A 26,228-nucleotide genomic window follows, 5' to 3' on the forward strand; every position below is an offset into this window, starting at 1 on the left:
TTTTCTTTTTTTTTTTTGTGCGTGGTTAATTAAAATAAAATTTATTTTGTGTGTTGACTTCATATTCAAGTAAACTTGCTAAATTCGACTTTCTATAGTTTTGTTGAATTTTCTTTACTGTCTACCAAATCATTTGTAAATAACTATATTTTATATTTCTTTCTTTCCAGTCTTTGTATTTTTGTTGTTGCTATTGTTGTTGTTCCTTACTGCAACTGGGCAGGATACATAATACAGTGATAAGTAGAACTAATAGTAATGGAAATCCTCATCTTATATCTCATCTCAAAGAAAATGCTTTCAAATTTTCAATAGTATGATGTTTGCTGGGGATGCCCTTTATCAAGTGAGCTATGTGGATGGATATCTGGGGGAAGAATATCAGGAATAGCAATCATATGGAGGAGGGAGTGTACTTCAGGATGTTTGGGAAACATCACAAAGGTCAAAGTGGCTGTAGTAGAGAGAGTGAGGGGACAGTATCGGGAGATGAGGTCAGAAGGTCACAGCCATGCAATGGGGAAGGAGCAGGTGTGACTGTATAAAACAATACAGGACCATCGTAAGGATTTCGGCTCTTATTCTCAGTGAGGCCAGTGCCCAGCTTTCAGCAGAAGAGTGTCATGATCTGACTTACAATTGGAAGGAACCAGTTTTGAGATTAGAATGGAGAGCACAAGGGTAAACTCAGGGAGACCAATTAGGAGGCTTATTGGAGTAGCACTGGTGAGAGATGATGATTGGCATGAACTAGGATGACAGCAGTGGGGATAATAGAAGGTGGCTGGTGTTGGATGTATTTTGAAGGTAGAGCTAATAGTGTTTGCTGACAGTTGGATGTGAATATGCGAGAAAGAGAGCTGTAAAGGATAAGTCAAAGATTTGTGTGTAAGTATCTGGAAGAATGGAGTGGGTGTTTAGTGTGTCAGGAAAGGCTGAGGAAGAAGTAGATACAGGGAGGGAAGACCAGGAGTTTGGTTTTGGATACAGTGAATCTGGACCTGTTAGATATTTAAGTGGTGATGTCAAGGAGTAGATATCAGTTGTATTATGTGAATCCACAGTTTCAAGGGTAAGTCTGAGCTAAAGATGTAAATTTGATCATTTAGATAGTATTTAAAGTTTGGGTCTGCATGCAATCACCAAAAGAAGACCACAGAGCACTGAGTTCTAAGACTGAAGTGCTCTCTAATCTTTTTTCTTTGTCCATCTGAAACCACCTGCTATCTATCTTTCCAGATATTCTCAAAATTTCCCATCTGCTGGTGACCCCCCTCTTCTTGTTTTCTAGTGTTACCATCCTTTTTAAAAATCTTTCAGGAATTCCCTGGTGGCCCAGTGGTTAGGATTCCATGCTCTCACTGTAGAGGGCCCGGGTTCGATCCCTGGTAGGGGAACTAAAATCCCATAAGCCACACAGCGTGGCCAAAAATAAGTAGATAAATAAATAATAAAAATCTTTCATTTCAATAGGATTTAATGCAGGAAGGGAAGTCACATGTGTAATCAGTTTGCTATCCTGATCTTATCTCCTCCACCATTGTTTCAGGCAGTAATAAATTGATTCCATTTTCATAATCCAATACACATTCAACTCATGGACTGTAATGCCAGCAATAGTACTGAACAATATTAAATTGATGATATCCAGCCATTCTGACCCAGAAAAATGGCAATATCATATGCATCAACCTATATTAATTTTGGTTATGTGGGACACTATCATTTTAGACTTCTATCAGAAAATAACACTTAATTGCAATATAAATAAATCCACCAAAAATAAGTGTTTGACACTTGCCTTTAAAAATCCTTCCTAGCCCCCTGAAATCCATTTGATCTGAGCAGTTAAACACGACCACATATTTTCCCAAGCATCTTCCCATGTCTTTCGTAGTTTCTGTTTTGCCAGTGCCCGCAGGTCCTGCTGGAGCCCCTCCCATGTTCATTCCCAAAGCCTGTGCCAAAGTGATATAGCATCTGCGAAAGTGAATGAAATAAAGCATTGTGAATATGGGATAACACATGTTACAGTAAAGCACAAGCAAAAGTCCAGTGTGATTGGAATGAGCCTGTTTGTTTTAGAATTTGAGCAGCCCACATAAGAGACAGGCAACCAAACAAGGCTGGAGTATCTGATATTCATTAGAAGTAATACAGTGTTTGCAAAAACACTCAACTCTGACGTAAAAACCCTGCAGGGCTTCCTTCCATTGTGGTCACGATAAATCCCAAGTCAGAGAACCAAATAAGCAGCAGTGTACTGGCAGATGTTTAACAATGGGCTCTCCAGGAAAAAAAAAATCTAATTTTTTTTTTTGGCCATGCCATATGGCATGTGGGATTCTAGTTCCCTGACTAGGGATCGAACCCGTGCCCTCTGCAGTGGAAGCGTGGAGTCCTACCACTGGACCGCCAGGGAATTCCTTAAATCTGATTTTTATGTCCGCTGATTTCTGTGGCATAAATACTTCCACCATGGCTGATAACAAGCTACCAGTGTGATAGCACAAAACTGGGAAGAGATGCATGACGTTGGCTCTTGCAAGCTGGTACAAGCCAGCTCCAGCACACCACTGCAAGTAAATCGTTTTACTATGAAATGTTTCGCTCATTTAGCCACTTGTAAAGAACAATATAATGAATCTCCTTGTATCCCTAATCCAGCTTCAGTTATATTTACTTCAGATATAAGCAAACTTAGTAAAGCTTCGTAAGACATGAAGCTTTACGTGTAAACATCGATTGAAGGGAAAACACCCTGAAAAATTTACGTTGCGATGGGACTGGGCATATAAAGGGAGGATGGATGAGTCTAGGGGAGGTTGAAGATATAATTTGTCTGTATCATAATTTTACCTGGAGGCAGCCCTATTTAAAGTAACAGCAGAATTCATTGTTCTATGACCCAACTTAAGTCAATTCTACAAACGTGTATTGTCTTCTATGCACAGCATATGGGACCAGGTAATTGCGGGACATATAAAGATGAAAAAAACCCAGCTCTTGTCTAGTGTCCTATATTGGAAAGAATGGTGAGGGGATCTGCCGTTGACTGATTATTCAGACCTGGCCAAGAAACATCACTTTAGGTGTTAATTTCCACATTTGAAAAACCAGGAGACTAAACTAGACCACCTCCAAGGTCCTTTCCTTCTTTGCAATTCTAATGACCCCCTTTATGGTTCTAGAGACATTTGTCCATCTTGCAATCTAAACTTTATTACTAAATTACTCATAGTCAACATTCAAGCGTCCTTTTATTCTTTTATCTTTTTCTATTTCATAAAAATGTAATGTATATGTGCATTCAACTAACAATGATGGTTGTTTCATTGTTAGACTTTGATGAGCTAGCACGGACCCCACATGACAGCAATGCTTTTGTTAACATTTCAAATGCAATTTTTTAAATTAATTAATTTATTTATGGTTGCCTTGGCTCTTCGTTGCTGTGCGCAGGCTTTCTCTAGTTGCGGCGAGCGGCGGCTACTCTTTGTTGCGGTGCGCGGGCTTCTTATTGCGGTGGCTTCTCTTGTTGCACAGCACGGGCTCTAGGCAAGCGGGCCTCAGTAGTTGTGGCTCGCGGGCTCTAGAGTGCAGGCTCAGTAGTTGTGGTGCACAGGCTTAACTGCTCCGTGGCATGTGGGATCTTCCCGGACCAAGGCTCAAACCTGTGTCCCCTGCGTTGGCAGGCAGATTCTTAACCACTGCGCCACCAGGGAAGTCCCTCAAATGCAATTTTAAAACAATTTTAAGCACATGACTTAATTACAAAAATGGAAAAATAAAAATGGAGTTTCCTACCTATCTGTTAATGGAGTGATAACGAGACGATCAGTGCATCCCAGAAATTCATTCTGGTAAATAAAATCGACATCTGTAATAGACACCACTGTTTGATCCAAATCTTCCTTAAAGTAAAATCTACTCTGTTTTAGCCATTCAAAATCAGTAACTGATTTGATATGCATTTTTACCTTAAAAACATGAAATACAAAGAGATTAGTACTGAATTGCAGTAGCATAAAACACAAGCATATGGGCAGTTTTTATTCACTCATTCATGAATTGATTCTCATTCATTTAATATATATTTACTGAGTCCCTCCTTGGGCCTGACACTGTGCTGGGTGAACAAAGCAGACATGGTTCCTGCCTTCTGGAGCTGACAGAAGAGGACAAAAGACAATCAGATAAACAAGTAGTTGCAATAAACTAGGAAAAGAAATTCAGGGTAATGAAATTATGTAGCAAGAAGACCTCACCTAGTCTAGAAGGTCTGAGGGGGATACTTGGAGAATGAAACATCTAAACTAAACCCTGCAAAAAATAGTAGGAATTAGCCAGGGAAATAAAACAGCAGGGGTGATGGAGGTGTGGGAGGGCAAAACATTCTAGATGAAGACCCAGAAGATCTGACTGGCATGTTCAAGAAACTGAAAGAAGTTCAGTACAGCTGAGGCATCCAGGACTCTGGAGAAAGAGTGAGAGCTGAGGTTTCACAGGGCAGAGGATAGAGGTTGGGCATTGTTCTCATGGCAATGGGAAGCCATGAGAAATGGGAAGGGATTAAGCAGAGAAATGCATGGTCATATATGCACACATGACTTCTTGCACCAGCATTGTGGCCAAACCAATCAATCTGCCCAGTCATCAGCTTATACCCATGGGGCAAGAGGTACCGGGCTCCCACCACCATGGATGCAAGAGATAGAAACCGGGTGAGCACGTTTAGGAACAACATCCCACCGCCACCACAGTGCTTCATGACTTTGCATTAGCAAACCTGGAGAAACCCCAGTCCTGCCCACTCAGGGGAACCAACATAGGAAGTGGCAAGTGGTCCCCTTCACTGCTCCGCAACCCAGGGCCCACTTCCAGGTCATTCGACACTAAAAAACGGACTCTGGCAACTGTACAATGCTCAGTTCTCCATCTAATCAAGTCTTCATGCTATTTACCATCTTGCATTTTGTTGTTGTCTCATTGTTTATGATCTTGCTTCCCCCTCCAGTTAAGAATTCCTATCTTCCCTCTTAAAATGCAGTTTGTATTCATCATCTTAAAAGAGCTGCTTTCAGGTAACATAGTCCAGTACCACCCCCAGGGGCTCTGTTCTCTAACACAGGACCCTCAGCCATGGAGATGCGGTCAGCTAGCTACTTTCAACAATCCAATAAGGTGGTAAAGAGGGGGTGGAGGAGGAAAAAGTAAAGAAGAATAGCTAATGTTTACTGAGTTGTTACTATACATCAGTCTATTCTAAGCATTATACATGGAAAAATAAAATGCATATATGCTGGCCATGAGATCTCATTTTACTTGGAATGCAAACTGACCATGAGTTCAGTAGCAATTAAGACAAAAAGAAAACAGTTTCATAGTCTTGTGTGCATATTTTCTTTTAAAAAATCCATTCTGTATAGAAAGTAAAGATGTGCTGAGCATTTTGATTTTAAAAAGAAATTTCTTCCATGAGACTTCAGCTTTAAGAGTCAGTGAGAGATGTATAGATATCCTCAATAGTACATTCATAGAAGGTATAGTAATGGATTCCATATGAACGTTTCTTGAAGCGGACTTCAAGGAAAGCCAAAGTATAATGGTAATTGCAATTCAGTGAAAGCAAATCTGTAGAAGGCCAAAGCAATATGGTCTAAGTATGCAGCTTTTTGATGGTTAGCTTGAACCAGAGAAATCCAAGAACAGTGTTTCCTGAACTTTAGTACACATGTGTATCACCTGGAAATCGTATTGAAATGCAGATTATGGTTCAGTAGGTCTGGTGGGGAGGCTGAAGATTCTGCTTTTCTAACAAGCTCCTAGGTGAGGCCCAATGCAACTTATTGTCATACAACACTTTGAGAAAGAAGGATCTAGATTACAGGGGAATAGGCAGACTACATGTCCTTCAATCTTCAATAAATACAACTTATCTGATCAGAACTTTTGATACAAATTTGAAACAGGTAGCCTGGGATCATAGTCTCTAAAAAAAGCACCCCAAGTTGCATGAATTATGTGTCTCTGATGAAGGAAAAAGATGCCTAAAAGATAGATAAAATCAAATAGAATAAAGCAGTGGTAGTTAAAGACAAAACTAGTCAAATGGTGCAATATCAAAGCCACCTGGGGCCCCTACCCCATAATAGATAACTACTGCTCAAGACCACTGGTTAGGGTTCTATTTCCAAAGGGAATTCAAATATCATCCTTCTTACTCCCACCCTGCAGAACTTTGCCCAAAGCAAGCCCATGATGCCCTGTTGGACGCTATCAGTTGAACAGCCATGAGAGTTTCCTGAAGCTTGGTTCTATTCAATCTGGACTTCTTTCACAGTTGGCTCATCTGTTGGAAGAGGTAATCTAGAAGACATGACCGCAGGTTGACCCACGAGCTGGATGGACAGGCAATTGGAGGCTCCTCATCCCCTTCCCTGTCCTTAGAATGGGCATTCTGCCCACTGTTCCCACAGTGGGGCTGTTTTCAAGGATGCAGCCTTGAGAGAGCAATGTGTTGTTGAGATCATCTGGATGGTATATGTGACAGTTAAGGCCTCTATATAAACTTAGAAAATTTTGGCAGACAAATGCAGAGATCTACTCCTCTGTGGCTGCCGAAGACAAGCCTCATGAGCAAACTTCCTGGCTTATTAAAACTTCCACCTACCAACCTGGAGTAACATGCCTCTCTCTTCAGGCTCTCCTTGCCCTCTCTGTACAGGGGCCAAGTTATGAACTAACATCATCATAACTCATGACCAAGCCCACCTAAATTATATCACATCCCTGGTTATTGGTTTAATGAAACAATTAGTTCAAATCACATCAGTTGATTCCAGACTTTCAGAATGCCAAAGGTGAATATACACATATGATTGTTAAAACTTCCAAATATAGATATTTGTAGACATTGTATAGTTGTCTACAACTATACAACTATACTGGATAGTTGTGAAAAAGGACCAAGCAGATGGAAGGTTCATATAAGTTAAGAAATACGTATAATACTTAACTGTTCATTATTAGAAGCACTAACTTATTAATTAGTATACTAAATTATTTTAAATTAAGAAAAAAATGATACTTTACCAAGTCATCAAAAATATCTCTCTGATGCACATGGATGGTAATTAGAGTTTCAAATTTCACTCTATCAAACTTGCTCAGGTCATGTGTTGTCTGACCAATTAGAGTATTCAGAATATCCAAAAATTTCTGATTGGTCACTTGCATGATTTTCCTGTCATCTTTTGCATTATTTAAAGCCTCTTCTGAATCATGTGTCCACAACATCTGAAGTCCCAGAAGCCCAACCTACAAATCCAGAAGACAAATAAATTTACCAAATATTTAAAGCACATCTGCAATAAAATTTAGTGGTCACTTATTCACATGAAGGTGAACAGTCTTACTGATTTTAAACTAAAAAAGGGACATGTATTTCTCTACTCCAAAAGGGTAAAAACATTTAAAGTTCAAACTATTGATTATTTAATTATTTCAATGTTGATAGATAAATAATAATTTGAACAATTGCTATGATTTATGGAATTATATGTGCATTAATGGAAGATGCTTGGGAAATTTTTCTACAGAGGGCCTGAGACCCATATACCTTCATACAGTGATTTTTCTTTCTCAAGAAAAGAAATGGAAATTAATAGACTACTGTGTATTTTTCTTCAGCAGGGTTTTGCAAAGGTTTCTTTGCATCTTCTTAAAAGGATATGCTGCCTATCTCTTTTCTTAATCTCACACTCTCTCTAATATCCATATCTTTATCTACATCTACTTCTCTGTCTATATATTTATCTACAAGAGAGAGAGACAGAAAGTGAGAAGGGGAAAAGCTTGTCCTTTGTCTCCTGATGAAGGCATAAGGAAATTGTGAGTGGACTGTCACCTTACCTACAATTTCTTCTGCAGAAAAGGAAATAAAAGTGGTCAGAACATGCCCTACCCTCACCCCCTCACTGCAACAATTGTCCCTTTGGGAGCTTTTGTTCATCCCCAGAGTCAAGCAACAGATCAAAGATCATTTGGACCAAAAAGGAATTCCACATCTGGTAGGGGAAGGAAAGTGTGTGAGGGCATGTGGGTATTGCAGGCATGGCATTCGATGTAGGTAAAGCAGGAATAAAACCCTTTCCTTATCCCTGCTTCCTCTGGAACTTCAATAATTTTCCTGCTAGAGTAGTGGCCAATCCTGGGGTCTGCAGGTAAAGATAAGTGAAGCACCTGGCTGAGAGGAGTAATGGGATGTAGAGGAAATAGCTGCTGTCAGGAAACTCCCAAGAGCAAGCAGATTCTCTTTGCACAAAGCAAAGAGAAACAGTACAGAAACAGTAGTGTAAGGCTTTCTTTTTTTTTTTTTTTTAAAGATTTATTTATTGATTGATTGATTGATTGCTATATTGGGTCTTCGTTTCTGTGCTAGGGCTTTTTCCAGTTGTGGCAAGCGGGGGCCACTCTTCATCGCGGTGCATGGGCCTCTCACTATCGTGGCCTCGCTTGTTGCGGAGCACAGGCTCCAGACGCGCAGGCTCAGTAGTTGTGGCTCACGGGCCCAGTTGCTCCGCGGCATGTGGGATCTTCCCAGACCAGGGCTTGAACCCGTGTCCCCTGCATTAGCAGGCAGACTCTCAACCACTGCGCCACCAGGGAAGCCCAAGGCTTTCTTGATTTAAAGACCAAACAGACCTGTAGACCCTGCAAAATCATTAGATAGAGGTACATTCTAAAAACTGATCTTTAAAATGACAACTATCCTGATATCTCTTGCACCTGAGGCCACTGGCTTCCCTGCGCATTTGGTACTGCTGGGGCTCCTGCAACCCAAGCAGCCATACCACCTCTGCACCCTGTCCTCACTGGGGCAGACCCAAGTGCTTCAGGGCAGCCCCAGGAGCAGACTCCTGTGGATGGCCCACACACAGAGGTGGGATAAAACCAAAGGTGAACCCCAGGGGTGGGGCGACCAAGGAAGAGGATCGAAAATCTTCCCATTAGCTGCACAAGCTGCAGATTAAATCCCTGTGATCAGCTAGGTAGAACCTGCGTCCGTGGAATATTTGAGTAGACAATGAGAGTTCCCACATATGAAAACGGTCTAGCTCTGGCAGCTGTGGACTTTGGGGACAGCACACGCAGGAACTGGGCCAGAACAGAGTCTGAGTGGTCCCCACAGGGCACACAACAGGTCCAGAGAACAGCCCAGAGGCAGTGGAGGGCCTCTTGGGGAGGCGGAGGTGGGCTGTGGCTCACAGCGGGAGCAAGGACACTGACAGCTTAGATAACGTTATTATTGCTATTATTTTTATTATGTTTTGATTTGTTCTGTTGTTGGTTCTTTTTTTGGTTGTTGTTCTTGTTTTGTTGTTATTAGTCTTATTTAGTCTTTTGGGATTTTCTTGTTTTTTAACATATCTTTTATCTTTTATTAATTTTTTTATATATTTCTATTTTTACTGTGCTTTTCAGTTGTTCTGTGTTCTTTTCCCTTTTATTCTCCTTTTCCTTTAACATATTTTTAATTTTTTTATATTTCTATTTCTACTTTGCTTTTCTTTTGTTCTGTGTTTTTTCCCTTTTTCTTTTTTAATCATTTTTGTCAGTTTTTGTTTCTTTGCTTTATTCTTCAGTTGGCACTCTGCTCTGGTTTTGTTTTTGGGCTTTTTGTTTCTGTTAGTTTTGTTTTTAATTGTTTGATTTTGTTTTCAGGTTCTTTTGTTTGTCTGGTTGTTCTCTTCCTTTTTGTTTTATTTTGTTCTGTTTTTGTTTCTTTTGTATGTGTGTGTTTCCCTGTTTCTGTTTGATTTTGCTTTTAGCATTTGTCTGGGGTTTCATTTGTCTTTTTTATCTTTTTTTTTTTAAAATCCCCTTTATTGCCATAATGAGCAACTTCCAGGGTCTTAGTTCCCTGACTGGAAGTCGGCCTGAGCCTCTGGGGAGGGAGCGCTGAGTCCAGGACGCTGGACCACCAGAGAATTCCCAGTCCCAGGGAATGTTAAGCGGTGAGAGCTCTCCAGGAGGCCTCTATCTGAATACAAGACTCCATTCAACTGCCTGCAGCTCCCAGTGCTGGTCACCTCAGACCAAACAACAAACAAGACAGGGACACAAACCCACCCATCAGCAGACAGGCTACCTAAAGTCATACTAAGTTCACAGACACCCCAAAACACACCACCTGACATGGCCCTTCCCATCAGAGGGAAAAGACTCAGCTCCACCCACCAGAATGCAGGCACCAGTCCCTCCCATCAGGAAGCCTACACAAGTTACTGGACCAACCTCAGTATCAGGGGCAGAGAACAGAAGCAAGAGTAACTACGATCCTGCAGCCTAGGGAAAGGAGACCTCAAACACAGTAAATTAGACAAAATGAGAAGACAGAGAATTATCTTGCAGACAAAGGAGCAAAGATAAAAATCCACAAGACCAAAAAATGAAGAGGAAATAGGCAAACTACCTGAAAAACAATTCAGAGTAATGATAGTAAAGATGATCCAAAATCTCGGAAATAGAATAAAGGCATGGATCAAGAAGATACAAGAAATGTTTAACAGGGACCTAAAAGAACTAAAGAACAGACAATCAATGGTGAAATGAAAAATACACTAGAAGGAATCAATAACAGAATAACAGAGGCAGAAGAAGGGATAAGGGAGCCAGAAGATAGAATGGTGGAAATAACTGCAGCAGAGCAGAATAAAGAAAAAAGAATGAAAAGAAATGAGGACAGTCTCAGAGACCTCTGGGACATTAAGCACACCAACATTTAAATTATAGGGCTCCCAGAAGAAGAAGAGAAAAAGAAAGGGACTGAGAAAATATTTGAAGAGATTACGGTTGAAAACTTCCATAACATGGGAAAAGAAATGGTCAGTCAAGTCCAGGAAGCCCAGAGAGTCCCATACAGGATAAATCCAAGGAGAAACATGCCAAGACACAAATTAATCAAACTATCAAAAATTAAACAAAAAGAAAAAATATTAAAATCAGTAAGGAAAAAACAACAAACAACATACAAGTTAATTCCCATAAGGCCAACAGCTGATCTTTCAGCAGAAACTGCAAGCCAGAGGGAGTGGCAGGACATATTTAAAGCGATGAAAGGGAAAAACCTACAACCAAGATTACTCTACCCAGCAAGGATCTCATTCAGATTCGACAGAGAAATCAAAAGATTTACAGACAAGCAAAAGTTAAGAGACTTCAGCACCACCAAACCAGCTTTATAACAAATGCTAAAGAACTTCTCTAGGCACGAAACAGAAGAGAAGGAAAAGACCTACAAAAACAAATCCAAAACAATTAAGAAAATGGTTAAAGGAGCATACATATCAATAATCACCTTAAATGTAAATGGATTAGGGACTTCCCTGGTGGCGCAGTGGTTAAGAATCCGCCTGCCAATGCAGGGGACACGGGTTTGATCCCTGGTCCGGGAAGATCCCACATGCCACAGAGCAACTAAGCCTGTGTGCCACAACTACTGAGCCTGTGCTCTAGAGCCCACAAGCCACAACTACTGAGCCCACATGCAATAACTACTGAAGCCCGTGTGCCTGAAGCCCGTGCTCCACAACAAGAGAAGCCACTGCAGTGAGAAGCCCGCACACCACAATGAAGACCCAATGCAGCCAAAAATAAATAAATAAATAAATAAATTTTTTTTAATGTAAATGGATTAAATGCTCCAAACAAAGGACACAGACTGGCTGAATGGATACAAAAACAAGACCCATATATATGCTGTCTACAAGAGACCCACTTCAGACCTAGGGACACATACAGACTGAAAGTGAGGGGATGGAAAAAGATATTCCATGCAAATGGAAATCAAAAGAAAGCAGGAGTAAGCAATACTCATATCAGACAAAATAGACTTTAAAATAAAGACTATTACAAGAGACAAGGAAGGACACTACATAATGATCAAGGGATCGATCCAAGAGCAAGATATAACAATTGTAAATATTTATGCACCCAACATAGGAGCACCTCAATACATAAGGCAAAGGCTAACAGCCACAAAAGGGGAAATCAACGCTAACACAGTAATAGAGGGAGACTTTAATGCCTTACTTACACCAATGGACAGATCATCCAGACAGAAAATTAATAAGGAAACACAAGCCTTAAATGACACATTAGACCAGATGGACTTAATTGATACTTATAGAACATTCCATCCAAAAACAGAATACACTTTCTTCTCAAGTGCTCATGGAACATTCTCCAGGATAGATCACATCTTGGGTCACAAATCAAGGCTCAGTAAATTTAAGAAAATTGAAATCGCATCAAGTATCTTTTCCGACCACAACACTATGAAACTAGATATCAAATACAGGAAAAAAACTGTAAAAGAAAAAAAAAAAACCATGGAGGCTAAACAATACGCTACTAAACAACCAAGAGATCACTGAGGAAATCAAAGAATACCTAAAAGCAAACGACAATGAAAACACGATGACCCAAAACCTATGGGATGTAGAAAAGCAGTTCTAAGAGGGAAGTTTAAAGCAATACAATCCTACATCAAGAAACAAGAAAAATCTCAAATAAACAACCTAACCTTACACCTAAAGCAAGTAGAGAAAGAAGAACAAAAAAAAAAACCCCAAAATTAGTAGAAGGAAAGAAATCATAAAAATCAGATCAGAAATAAATGAAAAAGAAATGAAGGAAACAATAGCAAAGATCAATAAAACTAAAAGGTGGTTCTTTGAGAAGATAAACGAAACTGATAAACCATTAGCCAGACTCATCAAGAAAAAAAGGGAGAAGACTCAAATCAACAGAATTAGAAATGAACAAGGAGAAGTAACAACTGACACTGCAGAAATACAAAGGATCATGAGAGATTACTACAAGCAACTATATGCCAATAAAATGGACAACCTGGAAGAAATGGACAAATTCTTAGAAAAGTACAATCTTCCAAGACTGAACCAAGAAGAGATAGAAACTATGAACAGACCAATCACAAGCACTGAAATTGAAACTGTAATTAAAAATCTTCCAACAAACAAAAGCCCGGGCCCAGATGGCTTCACAGGCGAATTCTATCAAACATTTAGAGAAGCGCTAACACCTATCCTTCTCAAACTCTTCCAAAATATAGCAGAGGGAGGAACACTCCCAAACTCATTCAACGAGGCCACCATCACCCTAATACCAAAACCAGACAAAGATAACACAAAAAAAGAAAATTGCAGGCCAATATCACTGTTGAACATAGATGCAAAAATCCTCAACAAAATACTAGCAAACAGAATCCAACAACACATTAAACAGATCATACACCAGGATCAAGTGGGGTTTATCCCAGGAATGCAAGGATGCTTCAATATATGCAAATCAATCAGTGTGATACACCATATTAACAAACTGACCGATAAAAACCATAGAATAATCTCAATAGATGCAGAAAAAGTTTCTGACAAAATTCAACACCCATTTATGATAAAAACTTTCCAGAAAGTGGGCATAGAAGCAACCTACCTCAACATAACAAAGGCCATATATGACAAACCGACAACAAACAACATTCTCAGTGGTGACAAACTGAAACCATTTCCTCTAAGGTCAGAAACAAGAGAAGGGTGCCCACTCTCACCACTATTTTTCAGCATACTTTTGGAAGTCATAGCCATGGCAATCAGAGAAGAAAAAGATGTAAAAGGAATCCAAATGTCAAAAGAAGAAGTAAAATTGGCACTGTTTGCAGATGACATGATACTATACATAGAAAATCCAAAGGTGCCACCAGAAAACTACTAGAGCTAATCAACAAATTTAGTAAAGTCATAAGATACAAAATTAATACACAGAAATCTCTTGCATTCCTGTACACTAAAAATGAAATTTCAGAAAGAGATACTAAGGAAACAATCCCATTTACCATTGCAACAAAAATAATAAAATACCTAGGAATAAACCTACCTATGGAGACAAAAGACCTGTATACAGAAAACTATAAGACACTGATGAAAGAAATCAAAGATGATATAAACAGATGGAGAGATATACCATATTCTTGGATTGGAAGAATCAACATTGTGGAAATGACTATACTACCCAAAGCAGTCTACAAATTCAGTGCAATCCCTGTCAAATCACCAATGGTATTTTTCACAGAACTAGAACAAAAGATTTTACAGTATGTATGGAAACACAAAAGACCCCGAATAGCCAAAGCAATCTTGAGAAAGAAAAACGGAGCTGGAGGAATCAGGTTCCCTGACTTCAGACTATACCACAAAACTACAGTAATCAAGACAGTATGGTATAGACAGAAAAACAGAAATATAGATCAATGGAACAGGATAGAAAGCCCAGCGATAAACCCATGCACCTATGGTCACCTTATCTTTGACAAAGGAGGCAAGAATATACAATGGAGAAAAGACAGCCTCTTTAATAGTGGTGCTGGGAAAACTGGACAGCTACATGTAAAAGAATGAAATTAGAACACTTCCTAACACCATACACAAAAATAAAGTCAAAATGGATTTAAAGACCTAAATCTAAGGACAGACTCTATAAAACTCTTAAAGGAAAACCGAGGTGGAACACTCCTTGACATAAATCACAGCAAGATCCTTTTTGGCCCACCTCCTAAAGAAATGGAAATAAAAACAAAAATAAATAAATGGGACCTAATGAAACTTAAAAGCTTTTGCACAGCAAGGGAAACCATAAACAAAACAAAAAGACAGCCTACGTACAGACTGGGAGAAAATATTTGCAAATGATGCGACCAACAGGGCTTAATTTCCAAATATACAAACAGCTCATACAGCTCAATAACAGAAAAAGCAAACAACCCACTCAAAAAATGGGCAGAAGACCTAAATAGACATTTCTCCCAAGAAGATATACAGATTGCCAACACACACATGAAAGGATGCTCAACATCACTAATCATTAGAGAAATGCAAATCAAAACGACAATGAGGTATCACCTCACACCAGTCAGAATGGCCATCATCAAAAAATCTACACACAATAAATGCTGGAGAGGGTGTGGAGCAAAGGGAACCCTCTTGCACTGTTGGTGGGAATGTATATTGATACAGCCACTATGGAGAACAGTATGGAGGTTCCTTACAAAACTAAAAATAGAACTACCATATGACCCAGCAATCCCACTACTGGGCATATACCCTAAGAAAACCATAATTCAAAAAGAGTCATGTACCACAATGCTCATTGCAGCACTATTTACAATAGCCAGGACATGGAAGCAACCTAAATGTCCATCAACAGATGAATGGATAAAGATGATGTGGTACATATATACAATGGAATCAGCCATAAAAAGGAACGAAACTGAGTCATTGTTAGTGATGTGGATGGACACAGTGTCCGTCATGCAGAGTGAAGTAAGTCAGAAAGAAAAACCAAATACCATATATTAACACATATATATGAAATCTAGAAAAATGGTACTGATGAACCTAGTGGCAGGGCAGGAATAGAGACGCAGACGTAGAGGACAGACTTGTGGACACAGAGGAGGAAGGGGAGGGTGGGACGAATTGAGAAAGTAGCATTGACATATATACATTACCAAGTGTAAAGTAGATAGCTAGTGGGAAGCTGCTGTATAGCACAGGGAGATCAGCTCGGTGCTTTGTGACGACCTAGAGGGGTGGGATGGGGAGGGTGGGAGGGAGGCCCAAGAAGGAGGGGATATGCAGATATATGTATACATATAACTGATTCACTTTGTTGTACAGCATAAACTAACACAACATTGTATAGCAATTATAATCTAATAATGATGAAAAAATAAAATAAAATGACTATCCTAAGTCACCAAGAAAAGTTTAAATTATGTTTTTCACTCGGTTAAGAAGGCAGCAGACTTCACGGTGAAAACTGGGGGATATTTCATTACAATAAAAAACAAAATAAGAATGCTCATTCTCATCAATATTATTTGATGCCTATAATAAGCATATTAAAAAATACTGGAAGGGAACACATGAAAATATTAAGTCATCATTTCCAAGTGGTGGAAAAATGGGAAATTTTTATTTTCACTTTCATATTCTTCAAATTTTCCCCAATTTTTGCAACAAGGATCCATTGTGTTCATAATCTTAAAAATGTGTTTGAGAAGAAAACAGAGGTGAAATTTTAGATAAAAAATTAACATTGTAATAGGCAAATTTATTTGGGAAACCTGCTTTTTAAAATGCAATTTAGGGACTTTCCTGGTGGCACAGTGGTTAAGAATCCGCCTGCCAATGCACAGGACACAGGTTTGATCCCTGGTCCAGGAATATCCCACATGCCACGGAACAACGAAGCTCATGGGTCACAACTACTGAGCCTGAGCTCTAGAGCCCATGAGCCACAACTACTGAGCCCGTGTGCCACAGCTACTGAAGCCCGTGTGCCTAGAGCCTGTGCTCCGTAACAAAAGAAGCCACCGCAATGAGAAGCCCATGCACAGTAATGAAGAACAGCCCCTGCTCGCTGCAACTAGAGAAAACCTGCACGCAGCAATGAAGACCCAACACAGCCAAAAATAAACAAGTAAATAAATAAATAAATATTTATTTTAAAAATAAATAAATTAAATTAAATGCAATTTAAAGAGTAATATATATATTGAATGAACATATTGAATGACTATATATTGAATGAATATAGAAAGAATGAATATATTTATGCATTCATTACTCTTTAAAGCAATTTTTCCAGAAAACTGAAATTTGCCCACTACAACGTTAAGATTTTTATCTAAAAGTCGTTGTGTGTGTGTGTATATATATATGTATATATACACACATTAAATAAAGTCCTAAAAGTTAGTCAACTTTCCTATTATATCCTGTTCAACTTCACCGCTACTTTAAATTTGCTTTTCAACTTTTCCAACTTTAATTCTATATCTCCTTCAGAGTATAAAGGGTGATCAAGCTTTCCTGAGAGAGGGAAAGTATGTTGATTTAGTCTAAGGAGCTATTTTTCTCAGCTTATCAAATAAAGTATTTTATAAAGCTTCATCACAAATGCTAATAAGAATATTAAAGTTTACCAAGGATATTATACAATACAAAAACAATATTAAAATATTCTCTCCAGTGAAGGTTGATTTCATGTCTGTACTTCTGTCATTTGAATAATTTCATATCATTTCAGCTGCCTCCACTGTGTGTGCAGTAACCCAGGATTTGGAGTTCAGGTTGGGAGGAGCAGCTGGGGAAGCAAAACCTGCCTATATTTTCCTTGGAGAGCTCTTGCCTTCTATCCCACACTATCTCTGACCCAGATCACAAATCATCACTTTTCATTTATCTTGGCTGAAAATGTAATGGAACTGTTAGCTCTTCATTTTCTGTGTCCTGTTTTAATAATACCTGGCACCTGACAATGCGCTTCTAAGAGCCAAAGGGCAGGAGAGTTGTTCAAGAGAACACCTGCTCCAGCCTCTTCAAGGTCTTCTCTCTTTAAAAACTTGGTCACATTTAACGTGGGACTTCCCTGGTGGCCCATTGGTTAAGAATCTGCCTTCCAAAGCAGGGGACGCAGGTTTGATCCCTGGTCGGGGAGCTAAGATCCCACATGCCACGGGGCAGCTAAGCCCGTGCACCACAACTACTGAGCCCATGCACTCTGGAGCCTGTGCGCCACAACTAGAGAGAAGCCAGCGCGCCACAATGAAAAATCCCACCTGCCGCAACGAAGATCCCACGTGTCACAACTTAGACCCGACACAGCCAAATTAATTAATTAATTAAATTAAATATTTTAAAAAACCTTAGTCGTATTTAACAAATTATGCCAATTTTTAATTATTTGAAGGCAAAATAAACAAAAGGCAAGGTGGATTTCATTTCAGGAAAAGATATGCTCCTTCCTTTTATATATGTCCATATCCATATCTACATCTGTGTCTATATTTATGTATGAATAGATATAGATAGATGGTTTTTATTCATAGATAGGTGTCGTTTATACATAAGATGAAATTTCTCGTTAGTGCTTTAGTCTCAGTGTATATCCTCAATGATGGAAGAACGGTGGCAAATCCTCTTCTCGAGGATGGGATGGGTTGGCCTAGAATGGTGCAGGTGGACAAGCAAGTGGTCAGGCAGGTGGTTGGGGGCTGAGGGTGGGTGGGCCTCTCTAACTGGTTCTAAGCTAGAACAGCCTCCACATCATCAGGCTAACTGCCTCCTGAATATCTTTCCCCCTTATTTCGCTATTTAAATGTCATGTATTCTCACCTGTGCTGGAAAGTGATTGAGGAAAGGTAAGAGCTGAAATCCTGAATCACTGATTTGATAGAATGCAGATCTAATTATATTATGTAAGGACGACATCTGCATTTTTAACAGGTCCAGAAGCCAAATCTCCACGGGACCTTTGGCCATAACAGGATTATCCAACTAAAAGATATATTACAAATATATTACAAGTTGATAATAATCTGGTATTTTTACAAATGTCATAGATCAAAGTACCTCAGGCAAAGCAAACAATTTCACACAAAATATTTAAAACATGAGTAAAATCAACTAATACTGTATGTGGAAAGAACTATAAAGATCATCTGGTCTAAAACTTTCATTGTGTAGATGATAAAATGAGCCTCAGAGAAGTTAAATGAGTTATCCAAACTAGGCTGTTACAAAGCCAGGGCTACAGAACTAAAACCCGACTCCACTCCCCTCCCTTTCTTTCATAAGAGAATTGCATTCTCCTCAAATCTAAATTTTTAAAGAAATTCTAATAAAATTTTAACCAAGTTAAATTACAATAATTTTTTCTCCTTCTCTTGATATGACAGCCATGATACGATCATAGTCTTTTGCGTGAAAGGTCACCTCATTTATGTTGTCAGACACTGCAGGGAGATGTGGCTATAAGAAAGCACAAGACAGAGCAAACACATCATACATGAGGTTAAACACAAAAGTCACTGAGATGTTTTTAAAAGCTTTACTATTTTTTATATTTGTAAGAGATTAAGAATGTACTTCATTGTCTCCAAAAAAAAAAGACTCTTCTTTGACCCTTGACTGACTTGGAAGCCCACTTTTTAAAATCCAGCCCTACAGAATGTTTCCTCCAAGACCTACAAATGCCCCTCTTACGTTATGGAGATTTCGACTAGTAACTGTCATCTTCCTCCTGATGGACACTGAACCACATGGTCCCTGCCCTCTTTCCTCCCAGGGACAGCTCAGTCCTTCTCTTTTGGCTCTATGTCTGCCTTACACAGCTTCTACTTCCCTCCTTTCCTTTCTTATCCCCGCAACTCCCTGGAAACCAACAAGGAAGGTATTACTAGCTGTTTCCCAGATTCCCAAATCAGAAATGGCCCTGGGATGGGTGTTCCAGTGCCTCTCACACCCAGTTCTCTATAGTTTTTCTCTTCCTCCTGGAAGTATTGCCCTTGGAAATGGCAATAAAAGCATTTGAGAAGCACTTGGGACAAAAAAAGGACAAATCCAAACCACAATCCCTATTTGATCTAAGAATATTTAGATTAAAATACTCATAACAATGAATTACATTTAGTGAGCACATACTGTGTGTCCAGAACTTTTCAATGAATTATCTCGTGTAATCCTTATGACAATCCCATGAGGTGGAAATGATTAATATCCTGATTTTACAGAAAAGGAAACTGAGGCACAGGAAAATTAAGAAGCTGGCCAAGGTCACCCAGCTGGTGAGTTGCATAATCGGTGACCCTTGCCTCAGGCTGATGGGCTCCGAATACAAAGAAAATAAGACATTTTATAACCAACATAATTTTTAATACTCTTCTTTCCTGACTGCACTTTTAAGACATTAACTTCATTTTTATTTTTTAATACATAGGCTGTGGAAAAAAAGGATTTAGGTAACAGATATTTAGATTACATACTTGTATGGTATGGGAATCACTGGCTTGTCCAAGAATTTCCAGGAGAACTGGATCAGATACAAAGAAGAATCTTGGAAATAGTAATCGCTTCTTCTCCAAATACCTTTAAATAAAGTCACATTACCAAATAATTTTTTCTGAATTATTAATTTTTGGGTTTTTTAGCCAAGACGCAATCACTAACATCAATAAGATAGTAGCAAACACCTACAGTCATTTCCCATTTGCCTCTGAAATGTTTGGTTAGAAAGAAAGTCCTGCTGCACCGTGGATGGCACTTGGGAAAACAAGTGGAAATAAGAAAGTGATTCAGAGCAAGCCTGCCCCATCCTATCTTCTTTCTCATCAAGAGCCCTCCTGCAACCTTTCTAAGAGTACTGTGAACCTCGCAGCTTAAACCCAGGGTGAACACATAATTTATCTCCAAGCCAAGATATTTTGAGAGTGAAAGGGGGGACAAATAGCCATTCAGTCAGGACAGAGGCATAAATTTGGACAAACCAAGATATATCGTTACCCTATTTCAAATAGAAGTTGAGAATGAACTGCCGTTTAAGAAAACTATCTGTGAGTTTGTCTGGTTAATTGTTCTCTGAGTGCACATCTCTACTCCATGCCTGTAGTGTGTTGACTGGTAGCCCCAAAATGACATGTCCACGTCCTATTCCCCGGAATCTGTGAATGTGGCCTCATTTGCAAAAAGGGTCTTTGCAAATGTACTGAAGTTAAGGATCTCGAGAAGAGATAATCTTGGATTATCCAGATAAGCTCTAAATCCAATGACAAGTGTCCTCATAAGAGACACACAGGAAGAAGAAGAGAAGGACATATAAAGACAGAGACAGAGATTGGAATTATATAGCCACAAGCCAAGAGCCACCAGAACCTGGAAGAGGCAAGGAAAGATTCTCCCTAGAGCCCTCAGAAGGTGCTGCTAACTTGATTTCAGACTTCTGGCCTCCAGAACTGTAAGAAAATAAATTTCAGTTGTCTTAAGCCACCCAGTTTATGGTAATTTGTTACAGCAGCCCTACAAAACTAATACAATGCTGTAAGTCACCCACCCTCAACTTGAAGGTGTCTTTTTTTGCAGAGAAATTAAATTTATGTGAAATGTTAAATTCCTAACACCACCTCAACCATCACTACCAAACCAAAAATGCAGTCAATTCTATTAACTTGTTTGGGATAAAACACTGTCACATATAAAATGATAGGTAATTTAAAAATTAAACTCTTACCCTGTAAGTGACTTCTGACATACTTCTAATTGTTCATGTAAATGAGGTAAAAGCTGCCCCATAGTTTCATCTCCAACACAGCAACTAATCACATTGGGATTCTCACGAGCTCGCTGCATTATCTTTATCCATGACTTGTCAATATTCTGAAAACGTTTTGCTTCCTAAAAACAAAAGTAAAAGTTGGCATGTGGATAATCGAATGAAGCCAAGTCTTCACTTTGGCATCTCCTATAGTTCCTCAAACCAGCCTATTAGTCTCCAGCTACATAATTTAAAGGGGCAATTTTTTTTTCATCTGAATTAACTCTGGAACAAGAGAACTGCTTATTGAAATGCTGTTCTATCACAATGAGGTTTATCACTGATTTTTTTCCTTACATTTAATACATTTTTCAAAGTGCCACATGATTAATTTGCAGAGCTATCAACTTAAATCGCAAATCTAGTCTTTCAGTACTCCAGGTGTTTTGGTTTGATGAGCAAACTGAAGAAGCATGAAAATAATTTGATCTTAGTATTTTGGAATAATTAAAGCTTAATAGTACCCCAGGAAAAAGAAAAAGAAAACAGTAAAAATCCAAAACAAAGCTTCATTTACATTTTTGCAAATGAAAACTTTCTGTTTACCATGGATGATATTAAGCTTTGCATTCAATTTTTTAAAATGCTTTTAGAAATTGGCATAATCTTGCCTCTATTAAAACTTTTAAGTGCACTTTTAAAAAATAAAACTTTCTGATTAAAAATGAAAGATTTAGGTTTTAAAAATGTGTTACAAAGGGAAACCAGCTATTTTCAAAATGCTTTATCCTTGATTTTTAATCTATAGTGATGCCATAGGTATGGAAATTCAAAAGAGTAGGCTTAGGGGACTTCCCTGGTGGTCCAGTGATAAAGAATCCACCTTCCAATGCAGGGGACGCGGGTTCGATCCCTGGTCAGGGAACTAAGATCCCACATGCCGCGGGGCAACTAAGCCCACGCGCCACAACTACTGCGCTCACACACCTCAACGAGAGAGCCCGCGTGCCGCAAACTACAGAGCCCACACACCCTGGAGCCCCTATGCCACAACTAAAGAGAAGCCCCGCGCCACAACAAAGAGGCCCCGCGCCAGCAACGAAAGATCCCGCACGCCTCAACGAAGACCCCGCGTGCTGCAACTTAAGACCCGATGCAGCCAAAAAAAATAAATGTTAAAAAAAAAAAGAGTAGGCCTAATTTTATAAGAGGAAAATTACCTTCATAGAATAATTATTAGTAAGTTACTAGCATTCATTTAAAAGGTCCCCATAAAGCTGTTTTAAAGAATTTGTTACAGGCTTCTAAGGCTCAGTTTGCTTGCCTCATGTTTCTGATCTACTATTAGTTAACTTACGGACAGTTAATTTGTGTTTACAGAATACAGATTATTTTAACTTCTACTCTCAGAGGAATAAGTCTAATTCTAAGAAGAGATGAACTATTATAATTTAATAGTATCATATTCAAATGTACCTCACCTCTTCAGACAACCCCAGATTTGAAAATTATGTGAGTTTCTTGTTTCTACTAATGTAAATCAAAGGTCAGCACTTTTTAAAAAAAACTTCTTTGTAAAGGGCAAGATACTAAATATTTTAGGCTTTGTAGGCCGTATGGTCTCTGTTACAACTACTCAACTCTGCCATTGTAATGCTAAAGCAGCCATAGACAGAACATAAATGAATGGACATGGCTGTATTCCAATAAAACTGTATTTACAAAAACAGGTGGGATTTCCCTGGTGGCACAGTGGTTAAGAATCCGCCTGCCAATGCAGGAGACACGGGTTTGATCCGTGGTCCAGGAAGATCCCACATGCCGTGGAGCAACTAAGCCCGTGCGCCACAACTACTGAGCCTGCGCCCGAGAGCCCATGCTCCACAACAAGAGAAGCCACAGCAATGAGAAGCCCGTGCACCTCAACAAAGAGTAGCCCCAGCTTGCCGCAACTAGAGAAAGACCGCACGCAGCAACGAAGATCCAACGCAGCCAAAAATAAAATTAAAAAAACAAAACAAAACAGGTGAGTTGGCCATAGTTTGCAAACCCCTGGTGCAAATAATCAAGACATGACTATACGTCTTTCTGAAGACTTTTACAGAGACATATAAACAACATACACTAAATTATTCTATCAGCAGTTACAAAAACCATATTTACCTGAGGTAGCTGTTTGGCAATATCGCCACCTACAAAGACAGCTTCAAGATAAACCCAAAGGTTCTGGACTACTAGCCACTCTTCAATTATATCTGAGGAAGTGGACAATTTATACACCCAATTCTGGATATTTTTTTTAAATGGAGCATTATATCTAAAAAGTAAGAATGGAAAGATATTACATTTTAAGGAAGATTCAGAAAATAGTATGGCTTATAGCAAATAATAGGAGAAACAGTCCTTTGACACTGAACATTTTTTCCTAAAAAAAAAAGGCAGCTCCTATTAAATTTCATACAGTTAATGAGATGTTTGCATTTTTATGAAAGAAACATATAATTATAGAGATTTCACTTCATGTTCCTATGTATCAGTGATAAACTAAGAAGTTCACCAAGTTTTAAGCCACAGAGGTCCAGTAAAGGAATTGTGCTGGTTGCTCCTCTGAGTAAAGGGAAAACAAGGAATAAGATGGCTTTCCAAGTCTTTTGTGAACCAAATCCAAGTGGAAAATCACACAGAGGGTACTGTTGTTACTGGTCTATGGAACTACTACCACAAGGCCAGGGTCAAGCTTGAGGTCTGGTGTCTACTACAGATGTGCTCGTCCCACCCACAGACTGCTAATTCCACCAGGCACTACTCCTAGATTCTGCAGCGTTAACGATCCAGAATTGCTATCCCCCGAAAGCCTGGTTCCTGTTTTTTCACCATCAGGGCTCGCAGAAGTGTTCATCAGAATACAAGGTGTCCAGAAAGCTGGGCACAACAAAGAAAGACAAGAAATAGAGTGGATACCATGAGGAAGTGATGGGAAGATACTGGGGAAAGACCTAATTAACTACAGTTGAATTAAGAAGCTGACTTCAGTTTGTGGCAATGGCAAGTAGCTTTGAAGTTGGTAGTGGAATTTCGCGGTGAGTGGCATTTGTTGAGTACAGTCTTAAAACTTTTCTTGATCCAGGACAGGATGACTTGAAGGGGCTCACATAAAGAATGGGGTTCTTCTGGGAATAGTCTGATGCCTAAGTGTAACCCTTCACTTCTGTGGAAGACTATGTTATACATGGAGGTATAAAGGGGTTGTACAAAAACTGCCCCAAGGAGGTAGATGAGTTGATCTGGCAGTAAGAGGCATTTTTCTCAACTCCCATTTATAGTGTCCATCTGGCCAGTCTAGAGCTGAAAGGCAGTCAATATGCCAAAAAAACCCTTCAAGATCAATACACACAGACCAAGATGGTATGGAAGGGCATTTCAGGGAGTTGAAGCACTTAAATATTTGGAGCCAAAAATAATTTTGCACAGAATAAAAAAAAAATCATCTTTGATGGTATGTAACTTCCCAACAAGAAAAAGGGAGATTTGAAATAAAATCACTAATGACCAGTTTTTGTCGTTTGGCCAGGAACCTGCATTGCACAGCTTTGTGTGGTGGAACCTGTTCACAACAGGTAGGAAGGCCCTTGGAATGCCAGGGAATCAGGGACCCACCAGGAAAGTGTCACAATCCAGGGAATCCAGGTGAGTGAAGCCTCACCCATGAAGATACACAATTTCCTTCTCACATCCGGGTAGCCCTAGAGATCCAGCTGGTACTGCCTTCTATGAGATCAGTCTGTGGTTGGCTCTAGAAGAGGTTTTCTGGATCCACTTGACGCTGCAAAGTTCTCTAGGAGGACAATCTACTGAAGTGTTGTGACTTCTTAGATATCCTTATACTCCTTCTAGCAGGGCCTCAACATTGAGTTTACTAGTACCGTAAATAAGTACTATAATATTCAGGTTATATGCAAGTTAAGAATGAAATTAAGAAAGGCTTCAAGTCCTGAATTCTTGGGCTACACACCAGGTTCAGGTGAATCTACAGCCCTTCTTCAAGAGGTCATCATTCAGGAAATCAAGATGGCAAAATTTGCAATGAACCATGGGGAAGTAGCAGCCTGTGAAGTCTAGGAACCACTGAATTGCCTATGGTCACCTTTGCCAGGTTATTCAGATTCCCTGAAAGCAGAGGACATACCCTAGGAGTTTAACCCCAGCAACTTCAACCCAGAATTAGGAGCTTTGTGAGTTAGTACATTATCCAAATACAAGCCTGCCTCTGAGCCAGAGGTCATGCAGGATGTCATTCATTAAACAGCAGTCCCAACCTGGAGGTAGGGTATTAGAATCCCCATGGACACCGACCTCTGTTAATGACCTCTAAGATAATGTGACATATTTCTTAGGTGTGTTAGGGTGAAGACCAGTTAAGAATTACTGGATAGTCAGCTAGGGGATTAGAGGTTGCTAATGCCAAGACAGTGTACTTAATCTGGGTACCATTTCCTAAAGCTGCTTTTGCGATAACAGTCACTTTCAAGCGGTTCAGTAGTCCAGTGATGGACATGTTGCCTCGTTTAGGCTGCAGTGGACCCAGCACAGATATGGCCACTTTTCACCATAAAAAATCCAAGTGTGTAAGTGTCAAGCCCTTCACTATATTCCTTCATGTGTTGACAGCATACTTTTCCTGGGCCATTGGTTGAACACTTGAGCAGGTTTAGCCAAGGAGGGCAATGATGAAAAATCAGAGAATGAAAAGAGAAAGGAGATAAATTGAAGATGTCATCTTGGTGGGGAGTCCAGATGTTCAGGAGATAAGCTGTCAATTTGAGGGAGAATAATTATGGTGGGGCCCATCAGGAAACACAGGAAGGGGAGGTGAGTACCATAGAAGAGATGGAGGCCATGATTAGTAGGCAAAATAGATAGTTCATGTAAGGACAGACAAGAGTCAACACTTTAGGTCAGAATCTTGTGTTGTGCCACAGCTACAAAACTGGGCTTTTATCTAAAATTATATAACCCTAAATACCAAATCAAAACCTTCCCCTGAAAATTATAAA

At 39.5% G+C, this 26,228-nt stretch overlaps 1 protein-coding gene across 1 annotated transcript in view; it reads right to left on the minus strand.

The window, feature by feature from the left end:
- DNAH8 (dynein axonemal heavy chain 8) overlaps positions 1-26,228 on the minus strand; it is a 329,367-nt gene that overhangs the window by 183,304 nt on the left and 119,835 nt on the right. Inside the window, exons 37-44 of the mRNA XM_059938771.1 lie at positions 23,338-23,491; positions 21,151-21,314; positions 19,910-20,012; positions 18,792-18,896; positions 18,261-18,422; positions 7,096-7,320; positions 3,808-3,980; positions 1,802-1,980 (exon numbers count right to left, since the gene is read on the minus strand). Of these exons, the coding sequence (XP_059794754.1) occupies positions 1,802-1,980; positions 3,808-3,980; positions 7,096-7,320; positions 18,261-18,422; positions 18,792-18,896; positions 19,910-20,012; positions 21,151-21,314; positions 23,338-23,491 (1,265 nt within the window). The remainder of the gene's footprint in view (positions 1-1,801; positions 1,981-3,807; positions 3,981-7,095; positions 7,321-18,260; positions 18,423-18,791; positions 18,897-19,909; positions 20,013-21,150; positions 21,315-23,337; positions 23,492-26,228) is intronic.

The sequence above is a fragment of the Balaenoptera ricei genome, chromosome 11 (genome assembly GCF_028023285.1).
Source record: "Balaenoptera ricei isolate mBalRic1 chromosome 11, mBalRic1.hap2, whole genome shotgun sequence".
Taxonomy (NCBI): Eukaryota; Metazoa; Chordata; class Mammalia; order Artiodactyla; family Balaenopteridae; genus Balaenoptera; species Balaenoptera ricei.